The sequence below is a fragment of the Oryza brachyantha genome, chromosome 3 (genome assembly GCF_000231095.2).
Source record: "Oryza brachyantha chromosome 3, ObraRS2, whole genome shotgun sequence".
Lineage (NCBI taxonomy): Eukaryota > Viridiplantae > Streptophyta > Magnoliopsida > Poales > Poaceae > Oryza > Oryza brachyantha.
In genome coordinates, this window is record NC_023165.2 from 28,671,309 (window position 1) to 28,695,132 (window position 23,824).

Consider the following 23,824-nt stretch of genomic DNA (forward strand, 5'->3'; position numbering starts at 1 on the left):
GTCCCCAAAATCTTCATAGATATCAGTCACGGCTTGAAGACGTTGATTTGTTACGGAAGTGATCAGTATAATTATTGAACAAATACTGACAAACTCTTACGATAATTTTATCAGTTAAATCGAAACTAAAGTGCGGTTCAACTAGAAAAGTACATAAGACAGGCAACTCATTGATGATAGCAATTGCTACTCTCTTAACAGGTGACAAAATTGCTCGGCACAAAAACAGATGTTACAAAATAAACCGTCCAGTACAGAAGCACGAATGTCCGTCTCGTTTGCTTGTATTGCTGTAGATGATACAGTACAGGGGGTAAACTCATTTTTCAACTGCTTTATGCTCTGGGATTTTCAGAATGCCACGGTCAATCAGCGGCTGCAGCTCAGATTTTGCAAGATCCTTTACCTTGGAATCTGGCGATTCAAGGAATGCTGCAACCACCTTGGAACTGGAAAAAAAAAATCAAAACAAAATGATCAGGCAGAACATGCAGACCAAAAAGGGTCGTAGAGTACAAATTGCAGTCAACTTGTGGAAACACAGGCGCAGGGTCATATTGATAAGCAAATTAGTGGGTACCTGTGTCCATCGGCCCATGTCTTGCACTTGCCTTCAAGAGCCTTGTTCCATAGGATGGCAGCAAATGCTGGAGATTCAAGCACAAGTCTTCTGATTAGACGACTGGAATGATAGTTATCAAAGGCATGCTCAGTGTCTTTCTTCGGGCGTGCTGCATCAGATGCTATTGCGTTGTGCAAGCTCTGGATCCTGTCAGTGACACCCTCCAAAACATTATCTTCCCCACCAACAGCAACCTTCAGATCAGCAAATGCCAACATGGAATTTCAGTCAGAGTGACACCAGTATATGAAACAATATTATGCAATGATGATAATCATGGAATGCATATTGCATGTTCACTATTCCAGAAAAAGGATACCATCAAGGGGGTTGATTTGGTGAAACTTTAGCCAAAACATGCTTCAGTAAAAATGTGAAAGATATTCAGGAACAGGGAGGGTACCGAGCAAAGAGCATCATGCCTTGCTAACAAGGGCATGGAAAAAATTGCTACCATATAACCAAAATGGAGGGGGGAAGCAGGTCACCTCATGCAAGACATCTTTGCCAAAATTTGTTCGAAGTAACTCCCCAGCATTCTCAATGCAAGTCTGGATGAGAGCCTGACAAAAAATCAAGGTGGTCTACATATTCAGTACTCAAGTCACAAGTAGCTATAAGCTGCAAAGACATTTAGTAAAATCAGCTGTAACTGCCCTCCAGAAAATACAGTTAACACTTGTGACGAGCATCATCTTATGGTTACATGCAGTTTTACGCAAGAAAATTCCAACCACACCATTTTGCCATCCTATATATAATAGTGCCCATGAATCATTTCACACACACACACACACAAAAAAAAAACTCTGCATGATGGAATTGTGTACCCAGTGTGCGATGTGCATGTAGGCATGTATACTGCTATTAGCTGACTAACGCTATGTTGACTATGAGCACCATAAAAGGCACATCTTACCCCTATTGCAAGAATAAATCTGAAAATGTATCGCTCTGCAATACTTTTTTTAAAAAAATAAAGAGCACTAAATAAATGTCACCTCAGCAAGTTCACTTTTGATCAACAATTCATGTCGCCGTTGCAACGGGTCCTTTTTGCTTTCGGACACATTCTGCATCCCTTCTGAACCATCTTTCTCCTTATTAGTTGCAACATCCACATTATTCTCTGGTATACCTTCTGAAGCACTCTCGGAAGCTTCATCCTAACCAAAATTAGAAAATTTATAGCACAGTTCTTCCCTATGTTTGCAACTAAACACTTATAGAGTAGAACTTGCCTTTGAACTAAGAGAAGGCACGCGGTAGTTTAGACAAGCCATATCAGCTGGAGGCAGATAACGTGAACATAGAGGGTGAAGTAGTTGCAGCAATGGACGCCTTCCATTCTGTTTCATCAAGTAGTTTCCATTAATATTAGTGTACTGGGGATTTATTTTCCGAAAATATCAGAAGCTCGATTTGCCCAGTTACCTTGTCAAAAATGAGCTGCTTCAAATGCTTTGTCAGCTCTTGAATTACAATCTGTCAAGTCAAAGAAAAGAGTTGTCAATGTTTCATACAGCTTTTAATGCAGCATAATACTCAGGGCAAATATTAGACTGGAGCTAGCAAACCTTAGTAACAAGCTTGGTGTCATCAACAATGGAAAGAATGGAAATAAGAAACTGAAGGAGAAAAAACAGCATATCAGTACATTCTTGTGTGAATCGCTTGAACTTAAATTCATAAAATAAACAAAATCTTGTGTAGTAAAGAAAAATCCTTCCATAGATAATAATTGTATTCATAATATTTTCCATCAAGCGGTAGGTGCAAAAGATGATGTACGGAAATGGGCAATACTTACGATGCATCCACAATCACTAAGAGCAAGCTTCATAATATGCCCCTTCAAGCTTTTAATGATCTTCTTCCTATCCTGAAGTTCAATAACTTATTAATGCAATATTAAAAGGAAACCACATTCATTTTAACTATGAAGATAATCTCCACACCAGGAAAAAGCAGAGAAGTAATGGACTAAACTACTTCATTGTCCCATTAGAAAGGTATTAATTCAATATAAAATTATGAGATAAACTATATAATGTACCTTTGCACTTCCATGCTTGAGGCAAGCGATTCCTATTTTTAATCCTTCTCTTGTGTTCATGATTCGAACAAGAAGTGGTTCTGTCAGCCTTTTCTTCTTAGCTTTCAGTTTCTTTTGTAATTCAGGGGCAACTGATGGTTCATCTCCATCGGTTACAGATGATCCTTGTGTAAGAAGGGGGATAAATTGACGAATCACGTCAGTGGCTGAGGTCTACAGAAACAAGCATAAATAGGATAGTGTGATAATGGCAAACCAAAAAGGGCACGTTTAGAGTAAAGATAGGCCAAACACATGAATGGGATAGTATTACCTTGTCAGCAATTGTAAAATACTCCAACACGGCTGTGTGCACTATAGGATACTCAACAATACCTTTCTCCAAAATTGGATGAATCACAGTAGTCATATACTGCAGGACAGATGATTTTTGTAGTCCAAGGTTGGAAATTGTGTCTAACAAACTGAAAAAAAGGAGTTTATGTTAGCAAAATGCAGAAACCACTTACTGCAGACAGTTGTTTTATCTTTACTGAAAACAACTGTTATTCAGTAAGTGTACAGTGCAGGTAAAGGAACAAGAGAATTTTAAAATGGATACACGACAAGATTAGCATTATGACCTGTGGGTTTTTTGTCCAGTGAGGTCAGTGAAGAGCTGAAGCTCAGTAGAGTACAATTCCAACAACAGCCTTCTTTTCTGAGGCGGTGTTGCCTTCTGATATGCAAAGTCAACAACTGAAAGAAAAAGGATGGATCTTAATATGTTAAATTACCATTTACTTTAATATGATCATAGAATACAAACACAAACAAATGCATAAAAACTGCACACAACCATTGAATCTCGCAGCTTCTAATAAATAACAAGAAAATAGTGAGTTTCTAGCCATTTCTTATGATAATATAAGTACCATATACCTGAAGCTCCTATAGTATGACGAAGAAGTTTAGCAACACGACCATGAAGAGAAGATATGAACCATTCAAACTGCTTTTTAGTGGCTGCAATCACAATCAACAGGTATGTTAATGAATCTAAAAGTTATATCAAACCATAAGAAACATTGACATGTATGAACCCAATAGAGAACATCGACCCCGTTCTAAACTACCTAATAATATTAGCTACTCCCTCGATATCCATTAGCACGCTTTCTAAATGATGAGTTTCGTGTGAAAAAAATTCTATATAGAAGTTTCTTTAAGAATCAAATAAATTCGTTATCCCAACTTTTTAATAGTTTATTCTTAATCAATCATATGCTAATCACATTTATTGTTTCGCGTGAGGATAATCAGCTAATTATAACCTCTGAAAAGAACATGCCTATTACCTAGCTTAATGAGCTTCTTTACAAGGAAAACAGCATATTTCTTGCGAGAAAGAGTTAACAGCTCAGGTTGCAGGGCATCAAAAATCCCATCCCTTTCTGCTTGTGAGCACCACTTCACACATGTCTGCCAAAATAAACAGTTGTCATGAAAACCAGGAAAAATGATCTGAAGCACTATATGTAATGTAATACATTGACATACAATACATCTGAACATCTTACTTGTAAAACACGTGCAGTTACGTGCGAACCAGCAATTTCCAAATATTTCCCATCCATTTTACGGAGAGCCTCACTTACCAACCTGGATAGTTCAAACAATAAGAATCATTTATCAACATGATTGCTTGGGATTTTGTTAGTCTATGATCTCAAAAATTATAACGCATAAAAAGTTGATATAATGCATACTTAGATCTCTCTGAGTTGCTTACGCTGTGGCATCTCATCTTTTCCCATAGTACAGTAAGCTCCTGAAAGTATTTCATTACAATCAGTAAACTAGATGCAAATGAGACAAAAGAATGCAACACACGGTGCTTACCGTACAGAATGTACATATGAACATGACATTGTAGCTATTCCCATGAAAATAAGTATCCTACCAGATGTAAGGGTTCATGAAAAGAAGTATCCCTACCAGCGTAAAAGGTTCAAGCAGAGTCACTGTATAACAGAATGAAATCACAGCATATGCGGCCATGCCATATTTCCAATAATGAAGATCAAAATTGTGTCACATAACCATGAAAAGAGTAGGGTCTCCTTATCCAAGTATCAAGGATCAACTAGTGCAGTAAAAAAAATTAAACTGAACTCTTTAAACAAAATTAGCAAACAGGAATCCTCGTATAGGTGAGAACATTTATCCAAATAAATAAACCCTCAACACCACCATTATTCCAGTTGATTATAATGCAATAAAAAAATACGCCTAGCATAACGAGAGTTGGTCCTGGAATCAATCTGGCTCGTAAGCATAAATTTCCTTGCATGTTGAAACATATCGTGCAGAGACCAAAATTACCTTCTCGAGGTTGTAGTTCTGCTTCCTCTTCTTCTTCCTTGACTCTGCCATTTCCTGTCCAGTACACACCACCCAAGTTCAGCTCCAATGCCTTGGGCGAGCTCATGCTCCAGCGATTAGAATTTACAAAACAGGCGAGCAACAACGATACCTTAGCCGCCAGGCGCTTCTCCTTGGCGGTGACCGGCTGCTTCTTCGCCTTGACCTCGCCGCTGCCGCCGCCGCCATGCCCCACGTCGGCATCGTGGGGCCTCTTCCGCTTCTTCCCGTCGTCTGCCCCCTTCGCCATCGCCTTGGGCTTCCCCGCGCCGTCGCGCTTCCGCTTCCTCGGGCTCTGGACGTCGCCCCCGCCGCCGGCCATGGCGAGCTGAGACTGAGGCAGCGATCGGATGGATGAACACGAGGGTTTTTTTTGTCTCCTCGGACACGGCTAGGGTTTATACACCTGAGAGACCGAGCTAACATGGGCTGGGCCTAATTCCGGCCCATAAACTCAGCCCACGTGGTGCTCCTAGTTGGGCCGATCAAAAGAGAGAGACGCCTCCAGAAGCTTTACCTGGGCTGGGCCGGGCCGGCCCATCTGACCGGTCAAAGGGGCAAGGCGGTCATTCCACACGCAGGCGCGCGGGCGTGGGGAAATTCGCGCGGACGGATGGGATGCGTCCGTGAAAAATTCGCAGAACAGCAAACAGCGCGCGCGAGAGCACGGGTCCGCGTGGCGGCGGGAGGAGCTGGGGCAGTTGGGTGTCCGGTGCGCGGAGCCGCGCAGCGGAACGCGCTGCTGCCGCTGCCGCTTCTGCCTTTTTGGGTTCTAGTGTCGGCCGGATGCGGTGCGGCCGCGCGCGTGTGTGGACGTGCCCGCGGCAACGGTCGACGCCTCCACGCCGCACGCGCGCGCACCCCCTCGCCTGCTCACTGCTGCTGCTGCTGCTGTTCCGGTCTCTTCTGGACTCCGGCCAAGGGCTGGGCTTCCCGCCGCCGCCGCGACTCCAGACTGCTGCTCCTCCGTTTCAAAATAAATTAATTTTTTATTTTTTACCTATAACTTTTTATTCTTTATCTTATTTAAATTTTTTTATTGATATTTTTGTTTTTATTATATGATAAATCATAAATAGTACTTTACGTGTGACTAATTTTTTTTTCTAATTTTCTAAAAAAATTTTAAATAAAATAATGATCAAACGTTGGACACGGAAACCGAAGAATTGGTTTGTTTGGGATGGAGGGAGTAGGCCAGTAGTAGTACGGGCTATCGATCTGCCAGGTGACCGTTCTTGTGCTTGGGACACAGGAGGAATTTAACTGGTTTGGAGTATGGTTTTACAACTATAAAATGTGTATGTTTCTGCTCCTTTGAAACTGTGTTCGTAATCTGTTTCTGTTTTAAACCAACTTATGGATTAATTTTGGGTAATTACCTGTAATCCATATATACACATGTAGGATAAGCTTGCTAGATTCACGAATATAATGTGGTTATCATGATTTTAGAGATGTTTTGACGTTGTGTTGCTGATTTTACCAAAAATACATGTTTGGTATAAAGAGATGTTTACTGGTAGTATCTAAATAGTAACACGTGTACGTAGTTATTATAAATTAAACATCAGTTCAATAGCTTTATCGCTAAACCACTCGACAATGGATACTTTAATATTATATCGCCGATTTTATCAAAATGTATATTTGAACCGTACATATACCTATAAGGTTGCAGGCGTTAGAAAATAGTATTATGTATATATTATAATTTATACGTCGATTCAACAACGACTTAATCTTTTATTTAAGTGCTCACAACATAAGTAATTAAGACAACATAATCTCATCATAAAATATACATCTATCCGTGTATATACATACCTACCCACCTATCCTATATAAACCATATGATAATATAGGCGGAAATTAGACGAGATAACATAACACACGTGGACCGTTCAGGTGATGGGTGATCCTTCCACCATCCTGGCTGTTCTAGGAGTTTGTTTGTAGGGGCTAAAGTTTAGTCCCTAGTTACATCAGATATTTGGATATTTATTATAAATATTTATAGTAAATATAGTCTATAAATAAAACTCATTTATAATTTTGGACTAATTCGCGAGACGAATCTAACGAGCCTAATTAATCCATGATTAGTGCAATTTGCTAATTATGGATTAATTAGGCTTAAAAATCTCGTGTATTAGCTCTCATTTATAAAATTAGTTTTTTATTAGTATATATTTAATACTTTAAATTATTATCCAAACATTAGATGTGATATGGGCTAAAAATTTTAGCCTCATCTAAACAACCCCTAAGGCACCGTTCGCAAGTGACGTGTCTAAATTGTCTAATCAGCGCACGTAAAATGAAGAAAGCCATTAGCACATAATTAATTAAGTATTAGCTTTTATAAACTTGAAAAATAAATTAATCTAATTTTTTAAACAATTTTTATATAAAACTTTTTTCTAAAAAATATACCGCTTAATAGCTTAAAAAACGTGCGCACGAAAAAAAAGTTTTCTGGGTTGGTCGGTTTTGAACGCTCCCTAAAACCTTCTTCCCTAGATCTTCCCTCACCAAACCACAACCTCACTTGCACTCATCAGACATAAACAACCCTAGAGAGCGACGAGCGTGTGTGCGCCTAGGCGTAACATAAAACGCCCCAATTTTTCACCAGCTTTCCCTCCATGGTTTTCTGTTTCCCTCCACTCGCCCCCCTCTTCCCTCCTCCATTTTGAGATCTAAAATCCAAATCGCTCCCCCTTTTTCTTCTCCTCCCTCACTCGCACACCACCACCTCATCCTCCACCACCATTTCCTCGACTCGCTCTGCTTCTCCCGCCCCTTAACCCCTACTGCTGCTGCCGCCCAGTGGTAGCCGGCGCCGGCGGGAACAGCTAGCTGGATTGCTAGATCTGCTCGCCGCGGATCGAGCGGCGCGTCGTGTGGAGGCGGGGGGGGGGGGTGTCTGCCCCGGCGGTGTGGGGGTGTGGTGTGGTGTGCGGGAGCCGTGGAGCCGTGGAGCGGGGAGGTGGGGAGGCGTGGGAGGAGGAGGAGGGGAGTGCTGGTTCCGTGGTGTTAGATCCGCCGATCCTGGCGCCGGAGATGGATTCCTCGGTCGAGAAGGTGAGCTCCGATCCGTGGGTTTTAGGCTCGATCCGTGGCTGGAATGGCGTTCTTGGGTCTCAACCCGCTGGGTTTTGACGCTCGATCTGTGCTGCAGGGGAGTGAGTCGATAGATCCGGGCGAGCGCACGGCCTCCGGCGAGCCCAAGGCGTGCACCGACTGCCACACCACCAAGACCCCGCTCTGGCGCGGCGGGCCTTCCGGCCCCAAGGTGAGATCCGATCCGCTCCTGCCCTTGCGTTTCTCGATCTGTGCATTTTCGCCTGCGTTATCGGTGGCTGATCCGTCCGATCTGTTTTTTTTTTCCTTCTTGATCCAGTCGCTGTGCAACGCCTGCGGGATCCGGTACCGGAAGAAGAGGCGGGAGGCGCTGGGGCTGGACGCCGGCGAGGGCGCCGCGGAGCGGCAGGAGAAGAAGAAGTCCAAGAGGGAGAGGGGGGAGGGGGTGACCGTGGACCTCCGCATGGGCGGGTTCGGCAAGGAGGTGGTGCTGAAGCAGCGGCGGCGGATGCGGCGGAGGAGACGCCTCGGGGAGGAGGAGAAAGCGGCCATCCTCCTCATGGCCCTCTCCTCCGGCGTCATCTACGCCTGAGCCACCACCTACCTACCCGTAGCAACAGCAAGAGAGAGAAAGAGAGCAAGAAGCCGAGGAGGAAAGGCAGCTTTGACATGGGAGCCATGGAAGAGTGATTTGCCTAACATGCACATGATCTCAACCGGAGAGACTGAGATCTCTACCCTTTTTTCCCCTGCTTAGTTTTTCCCCAGCTAATTAGTTCGATCAAAGTGGAAGCCAGGTTAATAATGATGATGATGTAGTAGCTGTTCTTCTTTCTTCCTTCTTCTTCCTGTCCCTGTTACTTGTTCTTGCCTAGATGTAATGTTACTAGTAGTGTTTTAGTAGAGCGTGTAACGTTGCAATGTAAGAAGAGCTTATGATCCATCTTGTTCCTCTTGTTCTTTTGCAAGAGAGTAAGTAGATCCTGGATCTGCACCAAGTAATGCAGTTTTTCAGCTGGAAATCGTGTCTCTTGCTTGATCTATGCTGTGTTGACTCATTTAGGACTACTTACTGATGATGACAGCATGGTTGATTGTGCAGCTCAGTACACTACTTGTGGCCTTTGCTCCTTCAGCTGCTGTGCCACTTGGATCTACTGATCTGTTTGTTAATGATGTGTTCATCCATGGTTGTTTCCGCTTAATGTTCAGATGTGTTGGGTTTTGCTGTGTTCAGCTCTGGGTTTTGGAGCAAATGGTATCATTCTATTTGAGGTCTTGTGAAGCCCAAATAGTCAGGTCAACGTCCAAGCTATTTCCTGGAAGGGAAAAGTCAACAGCACCCCCAGGTGTTTTCTCCATCATCAAGTGTGTTTGTGATCAGGGTCTTTTGCTGTTGCGCTGTTGCTACTGCTACTACCAGCTACTCCTAGCAGTAGTGGTAGCTTGCCAGGAATGGATGGTGTGTGATGCTCCAGGCTTTGTTAGAGGAGTTTGGTGTGTTTCTACTTTGAGAAGGTGACACAATAATGGCCATGGGGATCCTCTGATTGCTTCCTCTTTGTCTCTGGATATGAAGGATGGACTGGTGTCAACAATAACAGTGCTGGTTATGCCTTGTGGGTATCTTGTGATCCTGGTGGTTGGTATGTTCCATTTTGTTCTCTTGCAACTTGCAAGGGGGCTATGATTTTGGTGGTGTTGTGGATTATCTGAATTATTTGTGGAAACAAAGAAAAAAAAGAAACACACCGGTCACAACCCTTTGTTGTTGTGTTCAAGATGGTGACAAGTGAGTGAGTAACATTGTTGTTAGTGCTACATTCCGAGTGATGATGAATTGACGATGATGCCTTGGTGCATGTTTTAGAGCTAAGTTCAATATTATAGTCAACTGCTGGCTATAAATTATTTATAGTCAGCTTAATAGCTAATTTATACCATAGTTATATACTACACAGTTAACATTCAGTCTACCTGTCATACACACATGTATCTTGAAGTCTGTGTTACAGCTGACTATAAATCTATAACCTAAAATATACTTATAGCTGACATAGTCTGCTGTTGCGCTGTTGTACATGCTCTCATGGGTTTTTGATGACATCCATCAGGTTGGCTGAGATAGATGCTCTCCGGCCAAATGTGGAAACAAACAGTGACCACGACCAGGGGGGGTGGAGACCGTTGCTTTCTTTCTCTCCGTGGGGAGACTGACATTGAGTGGATTTGGAAAGAAACGAGGTGACTGAGCTCCTGGCTGGGTCAAGGTGAGAGGATGGGCAAGTCAGGCAAGCGATGAAGGCGAGGGCGAGAGTGCGTGTGTGCCGGCCACATGAACATGTCGCCGTCCGTCCGTGTGTCAGTGTGAGTATAGAGTGACTGTGTGCGTGCTGGCCATGTGTAGCGAGCTCGGCAGTGAGATGGCATGGGTCGCCCGTTTTCACGGCTTTTAAGGCATTATTATTTCGCTTCTAATTATACTTATTTATAATTAGAATTTTTAATTTTAAATTTAAAGTTAGTTTTATAATATTTATTATATTTTATTTTTAATTCTTATTTTCAAATCACTAAAAATACTTATATAAAAGTTTTATTCATAAATTATTTTTTCAATATAATGATTTGCTTATTAAAAAAACTAACAGATGGTCGGTTAGAGCCAGGCTAATAATGCTTTGCCAATAATATTTATAAAAAAATTGATTCCTAAATTATTTTTTTATAAATATATCGGTTTGCTTATTTAAAAAGAACTAACAGATGATCGGTTAGTTTCTTTCTACCGCTACCGATGGATGGACAGCCCCTTTGACGGCGGCACTCCACGTGGCGTGGAGGGTGAAAAATAAAATCGGTTTTTACTGCTCGCGATCTCCGATGCTCGTCGACTGCTGCGCGCGTGGTTTTACTGTCGTGCGATGTGATCATCATCATGTTTTTGTTTTTCCTCTAGCGAGAGAAAATAGGACGCGACTATTTTGGGTGTTCGATAAAACACAAAAAGTCAGACGTTCTCCTAATCTGGATGCTATTGTATGTGTATGTATGTTTGTATTTTTCTCTCACTTTAAGTAATCTGCACCTAGTTTTTGAAAAGAAAAAGAAAAAAAAAACAAGTACACCTCTATGGCAGTATTACTTTTGTAATGCATATCGCTTGTTTTTGTAATGGACCCGTCCCCTCTTTTTATACACAACAGGTGTTACAGGTTAGCATCTTTTTTACAAGCATGCATTGACACTCTATTTACAAGCTTTAAATGATATTTTCTTTTGAATAATTTAACCAAATTAGAACTGAAACACTTTATATCACATGTGAAATAGCATCAAGTAGTAACCGATAAAACGAAAAAAAGAAAACTTGTTGAAACATTTAAAGGACACCATGTATAACATATCAAACAAACTAGTAAAACACTTTTAAAAATACTTATTGAAACATATAAATAACACTATATGCAACATATCAAAGATCCATTACAACATAAAACCTTAAAATGTGAAATGTAGTCGAATTCTAACGAAACATTTGTTTGTCATGCGCGAAACGTTAAATTTAATTGTTGAGACACATTTTATTAATGAAAATAAAATCGTATAAGATATTTTTAAACATTTAATTATCATTATTACCGATATAGAAATTAGGGTTCTCTCGCAGCGGCTTGCAGTGCCTTAATTAGAACCTAGGCACGACCATTCCTAGGAGAACAAGCTCATTTTCATGTAGCCCGACACCCACCATCGTGGTGCTTCCACTGTGTCCCGAGAGGAGTCCCACCTAAAGAGGTTTGCAAGGCTTGGGAGCTCCTCAACAGTCATATTTAATGTTAGGCACACACGGTGCCTGCCATGCACATGTTGCGGTAGGTATGGTTTGCCACACATCGCACTGAGTGTAAGGAAAGGGTGTTTGTCATTCTTTAGGTAGGCGTGGAAAATAGAGGTGCCCTCCTCTAGGCCCTCTCAGTCCCATCATCATCGTCACTCTATATCATGATGGTGATATGCAACGTTGTCCTTGCTTAGTGATCACATGCTATATATTCTCACCGACTAGTGAGGATCACTGGCCAGAAGTTCAATGGCATGAATGAGGAACTACCAGCCATGTCTTTGTCCAAGAAACATGACTCGCAAAGGTTGATAGGGTCCCATCCGACTCTCCCTAGCCTTCGGCGTTGTTAGTTCTATCACACGTCTTGCCAATAGGAAAGAGACATGCAGATTAATTACGCTCCTACGAGGCCCATGACAAAGTAAATGAGATCCTATAGTAGCACATACATTAGCCATAATAGGGTCATTATGCTATCCCTTAGCACCATAAAAGGATGACAAGCACAAGGCGGTAGCCGGGGGATAAGAGAAGATAATAGTAATATAGACAACGGAAATCTAGAGGTAGGGAAGGAAATTTGTACCAAGCGGGAACTCCAACTCGCACAACCTATATATCCCCGCCAAACGTACGAACACCTACATGAGTATGGTATTACATCTTCAGTCTTCACTCAACTCAGACCTATATAATTGACTCGCCTTTGTGTTTTTCTCCACGTCTTCACCAAACACCGAACTCACACTCACAAGGCCAAAAACAAAAGGGGGTCTATAGATCCCTTGCTTGAGAAGTTCACACTCTGAGAGTAGCGAATGCGATGGTGCAATCAAGTCGTAGCTCAAATAAGTGCTTTATAAGAAAATTCACTTTGGACACCACTAAAATTTACATGTATACATACATAGGTGCATTTGCTACGCCATAAGCAAGCTGCTTTTCCCCATATCAATCTTAACTTTTAACTCAACTTTTACGCGCACACTTTTCGAATAGTTGAACGATATGATTCTTTTTAAAAGCTTATATATAGAAGTTCATCATCTCATATTTCTAAATTTTTTTAACCCTAAAATAGTTAATTTCATTGTTTATACCATTAAATACCTATAATCTTTGATCTTTCATCGAAAATCAACAAAAGTAGGGCAGGCTGTGAGCATGCCTTTCGTCCGTCAGGCGTCTGATTTTTTATCTGCACAAGTATTAGACTCAAAATGTGGATTTATAATGTTATTATTGTTACTATATATATGTCATACTTTAAGCGACAATTACATATTTATATTAATTTTATTATGTTATGAAATTTTGTAATGTAGTGTAGGACCTCCCAATGAAAAATTATTGGAGCCATCACTTCTTGGCCTCCTAACTTCTATAGCATTAGCGAGTTATTAGCCCTCCCCTCCTTACCACAAGTGCGATCTCATTGCCCCTTCCGTCGGTTGAGATGATTTTGCATGTGAATAGTTCATGCAAATATAAGGAAAGGACTATATGTACTATTCGTTGTTACTAAATTTTTATAAACACAGAGGTATCATGCTGTGAGCATTTCTAGATTTTATGTTACTCCTATTCAGGTAAATTGATTTTTAGTACAAATTTAGTAAGAGAAATTAAGAATGTGTAGTCATAGTGCAAATATAAAAGCTTTGAAGCAGTAGTATTGTTGCAAATATGTCCATTAAATGTATAACTAAATACTATAAAACCATAGCATTTAACACAATACTATACCATCCACGTGGCAATAACATCCGTCCAAGGGTTGCATTCATGGCTATACCATTTTTAGCGGCTGCTTTGAAACAAGTTAACCGCCGCTTTTAAATCTATCTTGTCTTGTTGGATAGGCTCCACAGTTTATAATCGTCGTCTTCTACATTGCTCTCATCTTTAACATTCGTTTTTGTGCTAGAAGTAGCCATTGCTCATTACTCATATCCATACCGTTGAAAGTTGAAACGAAAAAGCTACTCTATAAGTTACCACAAATTTCTCCTTCCTGCTATGCAATACTATTGTTTCGTCTCGTAGAAAAAAAATTACGTCTTTGCTAAGGTATAATAAATTTTCTCTTTGTTAGGACCTTATTACTTCGTCTAGCATGAAAAGACACGCTAATTCCAAGCAATATTATTTTTCTTTTGTATCACCGTAAACATACATCGTGTTTATATTATAGTATCTTTTTTTTCATACGCGAGAAAGTTTAGAATCATAGTTCATCTTACTTTCTCCTTAATACTCGTGCTACGAAAATTCTTCCAAGAACGAAATCCATGTGATATGGACGCTATCACCGGTAGAGAAAAAAAGAAAAGAAAAAACGGGAGAAACAATGCTGGCCCCCTGCAGTAGCGACGGGAGGCGGAGAGGCAGCAGAGGAGAAGCAACAACAGCAGAGTGGAGAGAGTGCGGTCACTCTTGCGTTGCGCTTGCGCCTGTTCCTCCTCTCCTCGCTTCTTCAGATCCAAACCCTCCTCTTCTAAAAAAAAAAAAAAAGAGGAAAGGCCACCAAAACCCTAACCCTAAGCATCCCAATCCCCGAATCCCCTGAAAACCCTAGCCCGATCCCCCCCCCTCCGCCGCCGCCGCCATGGCGGGGTCCTCCGGCGGCGCCACCTCATCCTCCTCCCGTAGCAGCGTGGAGCGGTTCTACCTGCCGCCCCATTCCCGCCGCCAGCAGCAGCAGCAGCAGCAGCAACAACAGCAGCAGCAGCGGCGGCTGCGGAGCCCCACCTCCCCTTCCCTGTCCCCGTCGCCGTCCCCGCGGTCGGCGAGGCACAAGGCTGCCGCCCCGCCGGCTCCGGTGGCCGCGGGCGTGCTGGCGGATGGGGATAGTCGTGTGGATTCGGATGACTCCTCGTCGACGTCGTCGAAGCCTTCCGTGGCATCCACGGCCACTGCCACGACTGTGAATGACGTGAATGTGGCGGCTGTGGAGGAGGGTGGGAATTTGGAGAGGTTTCTTACCTCCACCACTCCCTCCGTTCCCTTCCAATACCTGCCTAAGGTATTCTACGAGTGAGGCTTGCTTTCGTAGTTACTTGCAGATTGATGATACAAGGAGGAACAGACGAATTTTGACATAATACTTTAGTTTCCATCTGTAGTGAATATGTGTAGCTAGTGAGTACAAAGGAGAATGCTGATCATTTCCTGTAGGATCGATGAAATAGTTTGATACTGTAGTTAAGAGGAAAACGAAATATTCTGGTAAAACATTCCATTTATATTCGGCAGAATTGTTCATGTTTCTGAATTCACGCTTGACTGGTGCTTTTAGGATCTGATGATTTATAGTCACCAACCACTTAAGATGCTTAATGATACTAATCGTGGATTTGAAGCAGCAATTATTCTTGAAAGCAGGAAGAGAAGATCCTTGTTTTGTTTGATGCGAGCCATTTTTTAGACGTGCTGCCTTGATGTGAAAGATTTCCAAATTATGATTTTTTCTGAACACATGGGTACATCATTTAGAACTCAATAGAACTGCATGGTTTATCCGTGCTCTAAGCACTATTCTGGGCTTTACAACTTTTGGCAAATCATAATCCTTACTCCCTGTCCCATAAAAACTAAACCTAGGAGGGGTTAGTTTTTATGGGACGGAGGGAGTACATGGAAAATTAATGCAGCTGTTACAACTCATAGCCTCTAGGTGTTTTGTCTGCACACCACTCAGATTTAGGATGTAACGACATTAGATTCAATTTTGAGAGACATTATTAAACCTTGCAGTGATATATGTAGAATATTTTCTGATCAAGTAAGTAACTTTTTATTAAAGTAACCAGCTATCTTGTTGTGGTGCTAGTTATTCTGTTGTTTGGTCATAATCCCTTTGTTCTTCTGCAGACGAGCTTGAAAATGTGGAGGACTGGTGATTCTACAAATGCATCACCATACTTCTGCCTTGAAGATCTCTGGGAATTTTTCAGAGAGTGGAGTGCTTTTGGAGCTGGTGTTCCCCTGTTGTTAAATGGCAGCGACTCTGTAACACAGTATTATGTGCCATATCTTTCTGCTATCCAGCTGTATGCAGATCCATCAAGATCTGCTTCAAGAACCAGGTAGCAATCTTTATCTCCCATGCAAGCTTGTGACTTTGAAAGAAAAAACTTTACTGGGTCAATCATTCTGGAGAAAAACCATTTATAGGTTAACATGTCTAGCTGGTCGCTTTGCTTGCATAATTGATTATGCCTCGGTTTATATAGGCCTTTCAGTTTTCATATGTTTCCATAACTTCGCCAAATAATAATAAACTAGTAAGGAATTGCTTCAAGATATCAGTTTTTTAAAGCGCCAAATTATATGAAATTAAATTTTTGATGCATGGATTTTATTAGACAAGATAATAGGGTAGATAAGGAATTCCTCAACTTAATATTTTCAGTTGGTTTCCTGGGCTCTATTATATGGAATTATTTCATGTTTTCCTGAAGCTTCAGGAATGTGCTTTTGCAGAGAAGTCTTGGTTGACAAAAATATATGTAAATAAGGAAATAAAATTAAATCTGTATTCGACTGAGAATGGTGAGCTTATGGGTTTACTATTAGATGATCTCTACTAGGCATAGCGAGCATCGCGAAGATAATTAGGAACAGCCTACATGTTCAATAGGGTTGCTTTTATTAACTTGGTGATCCCTTGATAGTGTATAATTTTCTCTACTAATTTTCTCGTTTACTTAAGGCGCCTTGGGGATGAAAGTGATGGGGAATACCTGGATGCTAGCAGTGAGAGTAGCAGTGAAACTGATGTTGACCGATTAAAAATCTCATCCGTGGAAGCTACACATGGGATGGCAAATGGTAACTTGCAAACTGATGATGCTGATGGCTATACACCTGCAAGTTCTCCAATATTTCAGTATTTGGAGAGGGATCCCCCATTTTGTAGAGAACCTCTGACAGAGAAAGTGAGTGTTTCCAAACCCATGCTTGTTATAACATTTTGTGCACATAATCTTATTCTGCATGACCTTCAGGTATCAATTCTTGCTAGTAGATTTCCAGCTCTGAAGGCATTCAAAAGCTGTGATCTGCTGCCATCCAGTTGGATGTCTGTTGCATGGTATGCTTTCAAATGCTACTTTTATTTCTTCCTTTTCTACTTCCATGTTAAGATTGTGAGGTGTATTCATTTCAATTGATAAGATGTGGATCTTGTTTTTGAACTTGGATTGCTAGAAATATTTTGAAGTCAATGTTTTCATGTTGTTTCTTCTTTAAACATGGTTATATTAGACTATGCGCGGTGAGCTCAGCTTATGTCTTAATGTCTGACAGCCTATAGTTGAGTGCCGCAATACTGCATTTCCTTTTTTGTAGAGAGCGTTTTGGATTTATAAGTACTAGAATGATGATGTTGCAACGGTGAGAGTAATGACGTTTGCCAACTGTGCTGGCCCATGCAGAGGATGCCTACCAGTTGCAATGCCTGACAACAGGCATGCCTACTGTGCTGAAATTTAGCACGCCATACAATCTGTGTAGAAGAGCATCACTGCTAATATAGTGTTGCTATGATTCTATACATTACTGGTTTCATCCTCATGCTTCCCATTGCAGGTACCCCATATATAGAATTCCAACAGGACCGACGTTGGAAGACCTTGATGCCTGTTTCTTGACATTCCATTGCCTAGCCACACCTTCTAAGGGTAAATAGTTTTACCTTCTATTGCCTAATGAATTATAAAGGTTACATCCTGCATAGATTGTTTACATTCCTGTTTTTTGCAGATAGTGATTCCATTACACCTGCTTGCCCTGGTTTTGGTGGCATCAGTCGCCGTGCCAATGCTACCGGCAAACTATCGTTGCCTGCCTTTGGGCTGGCATCTTACAAACTTCGCAGCTCCATCTGGGCATCCGATGGGACTCAAGGACAGCGCCACACCTCGCTGATGGAGGAGGCTGGCAACTGGCTCAGCTGCGTACAAGTAGAGCATCCGGATTTCCGATTTTTTGTCTCCCGTTCTGGTACGTGGAGATAGACTGTAAATGTTTGTTAGCAAAACATTGCCGCCTGAATTTCAGCCGCCTTGAGGCTTGAGAACATCTGCCTGTGGCACATAGAGTATGATGATATGTATGCCCTCTTTGTGGCGAGGGTTGTATCAGCCTACATGCTAGCTTTTTCCTGTCTCCAATAAGTCCTCTGGTCTAGCGGTGTAGGTGTAACCCTCTGTGGGTGAGTAAAGATGGAAAGCAAAATTGGAGACTTGTAGAACTTAAAAGAAGAGAAAAGAGCAAAAAAAGAATATAGAATTCTTTGGTTAGAATCAGACAACATCATGTGTTTGTTGTTTCTTTTTTACCTCGAGTACCTTTGATCAAGCTTTCTTTTACTTGGTTTTTTCTAGACTTTTACTAGTTTCTGCGTGCATGTTTCTCGGTGCATTTTTTACGAAGAGTTTTTATATAGAAATTTATCATCTTACCTTTCTAAATAGATTTTTAAATTTGTAATAGCTAATTTTATCGTTTACACCATTAAATAGCTATTATAAAAATAAGATAATCTTTTATATTTTGTCTAAAAGCTGAAAAGAAGAACCTAGAGTGAGACGATGGATCAATTTCTTCTGTGCGTCGTACATTCCTTCCAATGAAAAAGAAAAGATGTTTTCTCTAAACTTTCTGCGTGTATATGCTACGGAAACAAGCGGATCTCTGGTTGGCTTTGAAGGGAGGTATCCAGCCAGGAGCCAAAGTGCCAACCACACGGTTTTGCCCGCCAAATCACAGCTGCGGGACGGCACGCTTGCTGACTGCTCCTCCACTCCTGCAAGCATTATCATATTTCACGCAGATCACCACATAAGCGGCTAAGCCTAGGGATTCAACTGCAGCTCATGAGCCCATTTCGGTAATCACTCGTAGCCATGGATCACAGAACCGATTGGAAACGCAAATTTTGGTCTTCTTATTATAGACCGGATCAATAATACATACCCTTTTTTTCAATTAGAAAACCCAAAAAAAATTGATAAATTTTATTTGGGTTTTATTTTTTTGTTGATTGATGAACATTTTCTATGAAATCCGGAGATGCTGCGTGTGAGCGGTTTTTAAACTGGTAGCAGAATTGAGTCCGGCTAGAAGCACCCTGTGATTTGGCAACATTGCACGCACAAAAACAATGGGACGGCGTGCATCATCTACTAACATAATAAATAAATTGAAATTGTTAACTATTATTGGTTTTAGAGGGTTGCAAAGGTTAGTGGGAATTAACTCCAGGTGTTACTCGTAGCAACCTGCCAAGCACTAGTCGACGACGACGACGACAATTTCAGGCCTAATCTGGGCGAGCCGTCATGGCCGGCCTCAAACTCTCCCCTCATCGATTCTCTTCTCTCTCGCTATATATGCAAGCAGCCAAGGCTCTCTTGCAACGCCAAAACTGCAAAAACTTTAAACCAAACACGTTGTGATCTGGCATGAGGGACCTGGAGGAGTTCAGGGGTGGTGGGTCGGCGCCGCCGCGCGACGGCGACGAGAGGACGGTGCCCTCGTCGTCGTCGTCGACGCCGTGGTGGTCCGGCGACCCGGAGGCCAAGCGCCGGCGGAGGGTGGCCGCGTACAAGGCCTACGCCGTCGAGGCCAGGGTCAAGGCGTCGCTCCGCCGCGGGTTCCGGTGGATCAAGGATCGCCTCGTCCGCCGCTGGTGAGGCCGCCGGCGACGGCGGGGATGAATTGATGATCCCATGCATGCAAGGTGCTTTTGACCATCGTGACATTTTGACGCTTGTAAAGGTTTTCGATGCAGTTTTTTTTTCTACTTTTTTTACGAGTTTTTTTTGTGGTAACGTATGCAAGAACTTCAAATAATGTTCATGTTCATGTTCATGCCGTATCGAGAGATTATATATCAATCAACTAATTAAGGGCTATTCCGTTTGGAGAAATTTCACAGGGTTTGAATGGTTTCCTATAAAATTACTGTGTTCCAGAGTCCTAAATGTGCCCAGCTTTGCCATGTCCTAAGTATTAAATATTTTTTTAGTTTTAAAAAATGAAGTACCGATACTAGTATCATGCTGTAGATGCTTTCAGATTTTTAGTACAGCGAACGAATGCAATCCCTAGTTCCATTCTGATCGTGAGATGCATCAGGAGTCAGGATATGTAGAGTAGCACTGCAAGAACATTTCCATGAACCGTTCCTATCTCTCACAGAGACCAAGACCAAAAAACCAGTAGCAGCATCTGCCGTTTGGGCGCAAGTTCTCATGGAACTAAAAGGAGTACACACCCCGTGTTTCTCATCTTACAGGGCTAAACTCACTGTTGCTCTAGAACTTGGCCCATTTTTATGTTATGCGATTACAAAAATTAGGCTGTGTCGGACGATCAAACCTCAAACCACTCAAAGCAGTATTGAAGATCATTGGATTAGACGTATTGAACTCCCTGACCACGGATCACCTCTCCAATGCGATATGCGCGGTTTGGTTCATGTGTATCTTCGAGAATTCTATCAGCTGCTTCTTTGCTTACCACGAGGACCATTCCAATTCCCATATTGAATGTGCGTCTCATCTCTGCGTCTTCGATTTTTCCAACCTGCAGACGCCGATAAAAACGTCAAGGACTAAGGAGACAGCCTACACTGCAGTGCATGATAGCTGGGGACAAACAAAACTCAGCCTCTAAGTAGGACCTATCCACAAACCCCCTATGTTTAACCACTTCTGAAATTTGAGTGGAAGATTAAATATCATAGGTCTACACTGTCGACATCCTCTCTTAAACTCTAAAGTTTTATTGAGTTCTAATATGACTGAGTATATATAGCTCACACCAGAGGAATTCAGCATGGATGCATGATGAATAAATAATATAATGCTTTAAAGTATAACAGAGTTGAATAACTCAAGCCGTTCTGGTGGATTGTTAGCCTTTACCTCTTGAATCCACCTGAATACAGGTGGCACTTCCCATGCTGCGGTAAAAATCTTCGCCCCAAGTCCAGAAGGAAATACTCTTGGGATATTATCAGTGAAGCCACCACCAGTAATATGGGCTAGTCCTTTCACACCACCCTTGCTAATAATCTCGAGCACCTTTTGTTCATTTAAAAAAAATACTTAGAAGTTTGTGTGTGTGTATATATATGGTAAATATGAAAGATATACCAGAAAGAGCTAACCTGCTTAACATAGATAACAGTTGGTGCCATGAGAGCTTCACCAACAGTAGTTGCCATACCATCATTTGTGGGGAGCTGGTCATTCAATGAAAGTCCACTTTTCTCTAGTACTCTAGAGAAAAATAATGAAATTTTGTAGAAATCATTAATGATGCATAGTTCAATAGGGGAGTGGATTGTCAAGTATCAGCATCAAAAGAAAAGAATCTGTGTCGACAATCTATTTGGACTGAAACAACTGGAATTGGATAGACACAGTACCTTCTAGCAAGGGAGAACCCATTAGAATGAACCCCACTAGAAGGAAGACCAATGAGCACATCTCCCTCAACGATGTTTTTACCGTCAATGACCTCATCCTTCTTAACAACACCCACAGCAAAGCCACTTAGATCATATTCACCTTTTGCATAGAAATCAGGCATTTCTGCAGTCTGCATAACAAAAGGTCCAGCAATAAATGCAATTGCTTTTGAGGAATAGATATAGTCATGTGGTCAGAATGTCAGATCATTTTTGTTAAATTTACACTGGAATTCATAAATCATAGTAGCATTTACAAATCTTGCTGTTCCATACCATAACATAATGAAAAACAAGATTCGTCGTATGAACTGACCTGAACCCCACATAACATGTACAAGCATTCACCGGTTAAAGTTAGTGCTTGCTAGTCACAAAAGAATGGTCTAATAACCAGTTTGTAAGCATAATTCGAGATTTATTCCTATTAAGCCATTGCAAGACAGATACCAATTATGATACAGTTATTCTGATTTACTAAGGTACTTGTTGCTACTAAGATTCAAGTATTCCACTCCTAAAAGATTGGTGCTAATTTTAGAAAACTTCACCTCTCCTCCTAGCAGAGCACAATCCGATTGCTGGCATCCATCCACAATCCCCTTGATAACCTATGTAGACAGAATTACTATGACTTCATGAGCAGAGGAAAGATAAAAGAACATGAATTAGCATTGCTGTGTTCAACAAACAAAATAGCATTGGCAATACCTTCTCTGCCAGATCAACATCAAGCTTGCTCGTAGCATAGTAGTCTAGGAAGAACAATGGTTTTGCACCAGAAGTCACAATGTCATTGACACTCATAGCCACCTGCCATGAGAATTAAAACCATTCACTCATCAAAATTCACCCAGAAGGGATGCGATAAACAGTCAGTTTATCATATATATAGCAAAGGGTCAATTCCAATCGTGCCATACCAGATCAATCCCAATTGTATCATGAATTCCGGTTTCAAATGCAAGCTTGAGCTTTGTCCCGACACCGTCGGTTCCAGCAACAAGAAAATGGTCACCTGAGCAAGAATTATCAATACATGTCACAGAATCCTCTCTAACACACACCGAGAAGATCATAGCCTCGTAGGTGGCAATGCAAACGAGGTGGAGAGAGATGGGGGTATGTACCGAAGGGGAAGAGGCCACCGAAGCCGCCAATCCCGGGAGCCATCCTGGCTATGCGGCGGACGAGCTCCGCCCCGGTGTCGATGTCCACGCCGGCGTCCTTGTACGTCATCCCCTCGCCCTCCTCTTTCCCTCCCGCTCCCGTTCCCGGGGAGGCGGAGCAGGCCACGGCGACGCGTCGCATACCGGCCGCCCCAGGCGACGGGAAGCTGAGCCGCTGCGGCTGCTGGGAGAAGCCGCCCGGGCGGCGCGACGGCGGGGCGCAGGAGGCCGGAGACGCGCGGAGGAGGAAGAGGCGGTCGGCGGCGGCGGCCATGGGCGGGCGGGCGGGCGAGCGAGAGAGAGAGAGGTGGTGGAGAGAAGGGAGGGAAAGGGGGAGGTGGGGTTTTATTAGGGCTCTCGTGGTCAGGTTGGTTAGTGGGGCTGTGGGGCCCACGCGGCAGTGAGACGGCCGTCCCGTTGCATTCGCCGCGGGATCCGATGCGATAAGCCCGGCCCAGTAAAGAGAGCTAAGCCCCGTGGAATTTGGGCCGCCTCGTGAGGCCCACTGCTGATGGGCTTTGGGCCTAAAGATGAATTCGGCCCATGGTTATCTGCGCCATCGTTTCTGTCTCGTTTTGCGGACTTGCAGCGGGCAGCACTGTACCTGTTTTGATGTGCAGCTCTGCGTCTGCGTCGACTGCTGCTTGCTTTGCCTGAAGCAAGCAGACAACCATGGTTCAGGTCACAGTGCAGGCTGAGAAAGTTCAATACTATACTACTAGCTCCAATTCATTTATAGTCAATTTAATGGTCAATTTATATAATAGTTATTTATAAAACATCAATACATGGTCTCATATGTCATACACATATTTTGTCTTGTAGCCCATGTGTAACTGGCTACAAATTAGTAGCCTACCTCATTTCTCTCTCTTCTTGTCTCTTTAAAATATACTGTGGCTTATACCCCTGCTATTGTACCTGCTCTGAGAGCTGAGAGGATCTGGTTGCCAAATACTGATGCCTCCGTCATGGTTCAAGTGGCACTGACAATTTCTTCTCAAAAGAATAAAGTGGCATTGGCAATTTGACTGGTAGTATTTGCAAATCATTATCTCCACATCAGGGAAATATCTGAATTACCAGCATATTGCATTTTAAACTGCATACTTTCGACGTGTGGTTTCAGATTATAGTGCACTAAAAACCATGCCAT

The 23,824-nt window shown here is 42.3% G+C and overlaps 5 protein-coding genes across 5 annotated transcripts; 3 read left to right on the forward strand and 2 right to left on the reverse strand.

Moving 5' to 3' along the window:
* Positions 1-10: 10 nt before the first annotated feature.
* On the reverse strand, positions 11-5,436 carry LOC102719576 (pumilio homolog 24). The gene is made up of 17 exons (XM_006651922.2): positions 5,194-5,436; positions 5,043-5,096; positions 4,427-4,488; positions 4,238-4,319; positions 4,016-4,139; positions 3,600-3,683; positions 3,302-3,416; positions 2,992-3,142; positions 2,679-2,891; positions 2,433-2,504; positions 2,200-2,250; positions 2,057-2,107; positions 1,864-1,971; positions 1,624-1,788; positions 1,111-1,185; positions 581-816; positions 11-449 (listed from the first exon to the last, which is right to left on the reverse strand). Exons 1-17 carry the CDS (start codon positions 5,401-5,403, stop codon positions 320-322), a joined length of 1,983 nt encoding a protein of 660 aa, XP_006651985.1. The 5' UTR covers positions 5,404-5,436; the 3' UTR covers positions 11-319.
* A 2,209-nt stretch (positions 5,437-7,645) lies between these two features.
* LOC102720968 (GATA transcription factor 15) lies at positions 7,646-9,186 on the forward strand. The gene is made up of 3 exons (XM_006650778.3): positions 7,646-8,168; positions 8,266-8,379; positions 8,488-9,186. The coding sequence occupies exons 1-3, from the start codon at positions 8,148-8,150 to the stop codon at positions 8,758-8,760; spliced, it is 408 nt and encodes a 135-aa protein (XP_006650841.1). The 5' UTR covers positions 7,646-8,147; the 3' UTR covers positions 8,761-9,186.
* A 5,183-nt stretch (positions 9,187-14,369) lies between these two features.
* LOC102721256 lies at positions 14,370-18,331 on the forward strand. The gene is made up of 6 exons (XM_006650779.3): positions 14,370-15,040; positions 15,889-16,103; positions 16,730-16,955; positions 17,025-17,110; positions 17,608-17,699; positions 17,782-18,331. Exons 1-6 carry the CDS (start codon positions 14,624-14,626, stop codon positions 18,033-18,035), a joined length of 1,290 nt encoding a protein of 429 aa, XP_006650842.1. The 5' UTR covers positions 14,370-14,623; the 3' UTR covers positions 18,036-18,331.
* Positions 18,332-19,368: 1,037 nt separating this feature from the next.
* Positions 19,369-20,026, forward strand: LOC102721534. The gene has a single exon (XM_015835405.2). The coding sequence runs from the start codon at positions 19,485-19,487 to the stop codon at positions 19,713-19,715; it is 231 nt and encodes a 76-aa protein (XP_015690891.2). The 5' UTR covers positions 19,369-19,484; the 3' UTR covers positions 19,716-20,026.
* A 147-nt stretch (positions 20,027-20,173) lies between these two features.
* On the reverse strand, positions 20,174-22,942 carry LOC102719854 (phosphoribosylformylglycinamidine cyclo-ligase, chloroplastic/mitochondrial). The gene is made up of 8 exons (XM_015834652.2): positions 22,630-22,942; positions 22,423-22,517; positions 22,211-22,312; positions 22,051-22,110; positions 21,458-21,630; positions 21,197-21,308; positions 20,952-21,110; positions 20,174-20,610 (listed from the first exon to the last, which is right to left on the reverse strand). The coding sequence occupies exons 1-8, from the start codon at positions 22,940-22,942 to the stop codon at positions 20,440-20,442; spliced, it is 1,185 nt and encodes a 394-aa protein (XP_015690138.2). The 3' UTR covers positions 20,174-20,439.
* Positions 22,943-23,824: the final 882 nt, after the last annotated feature.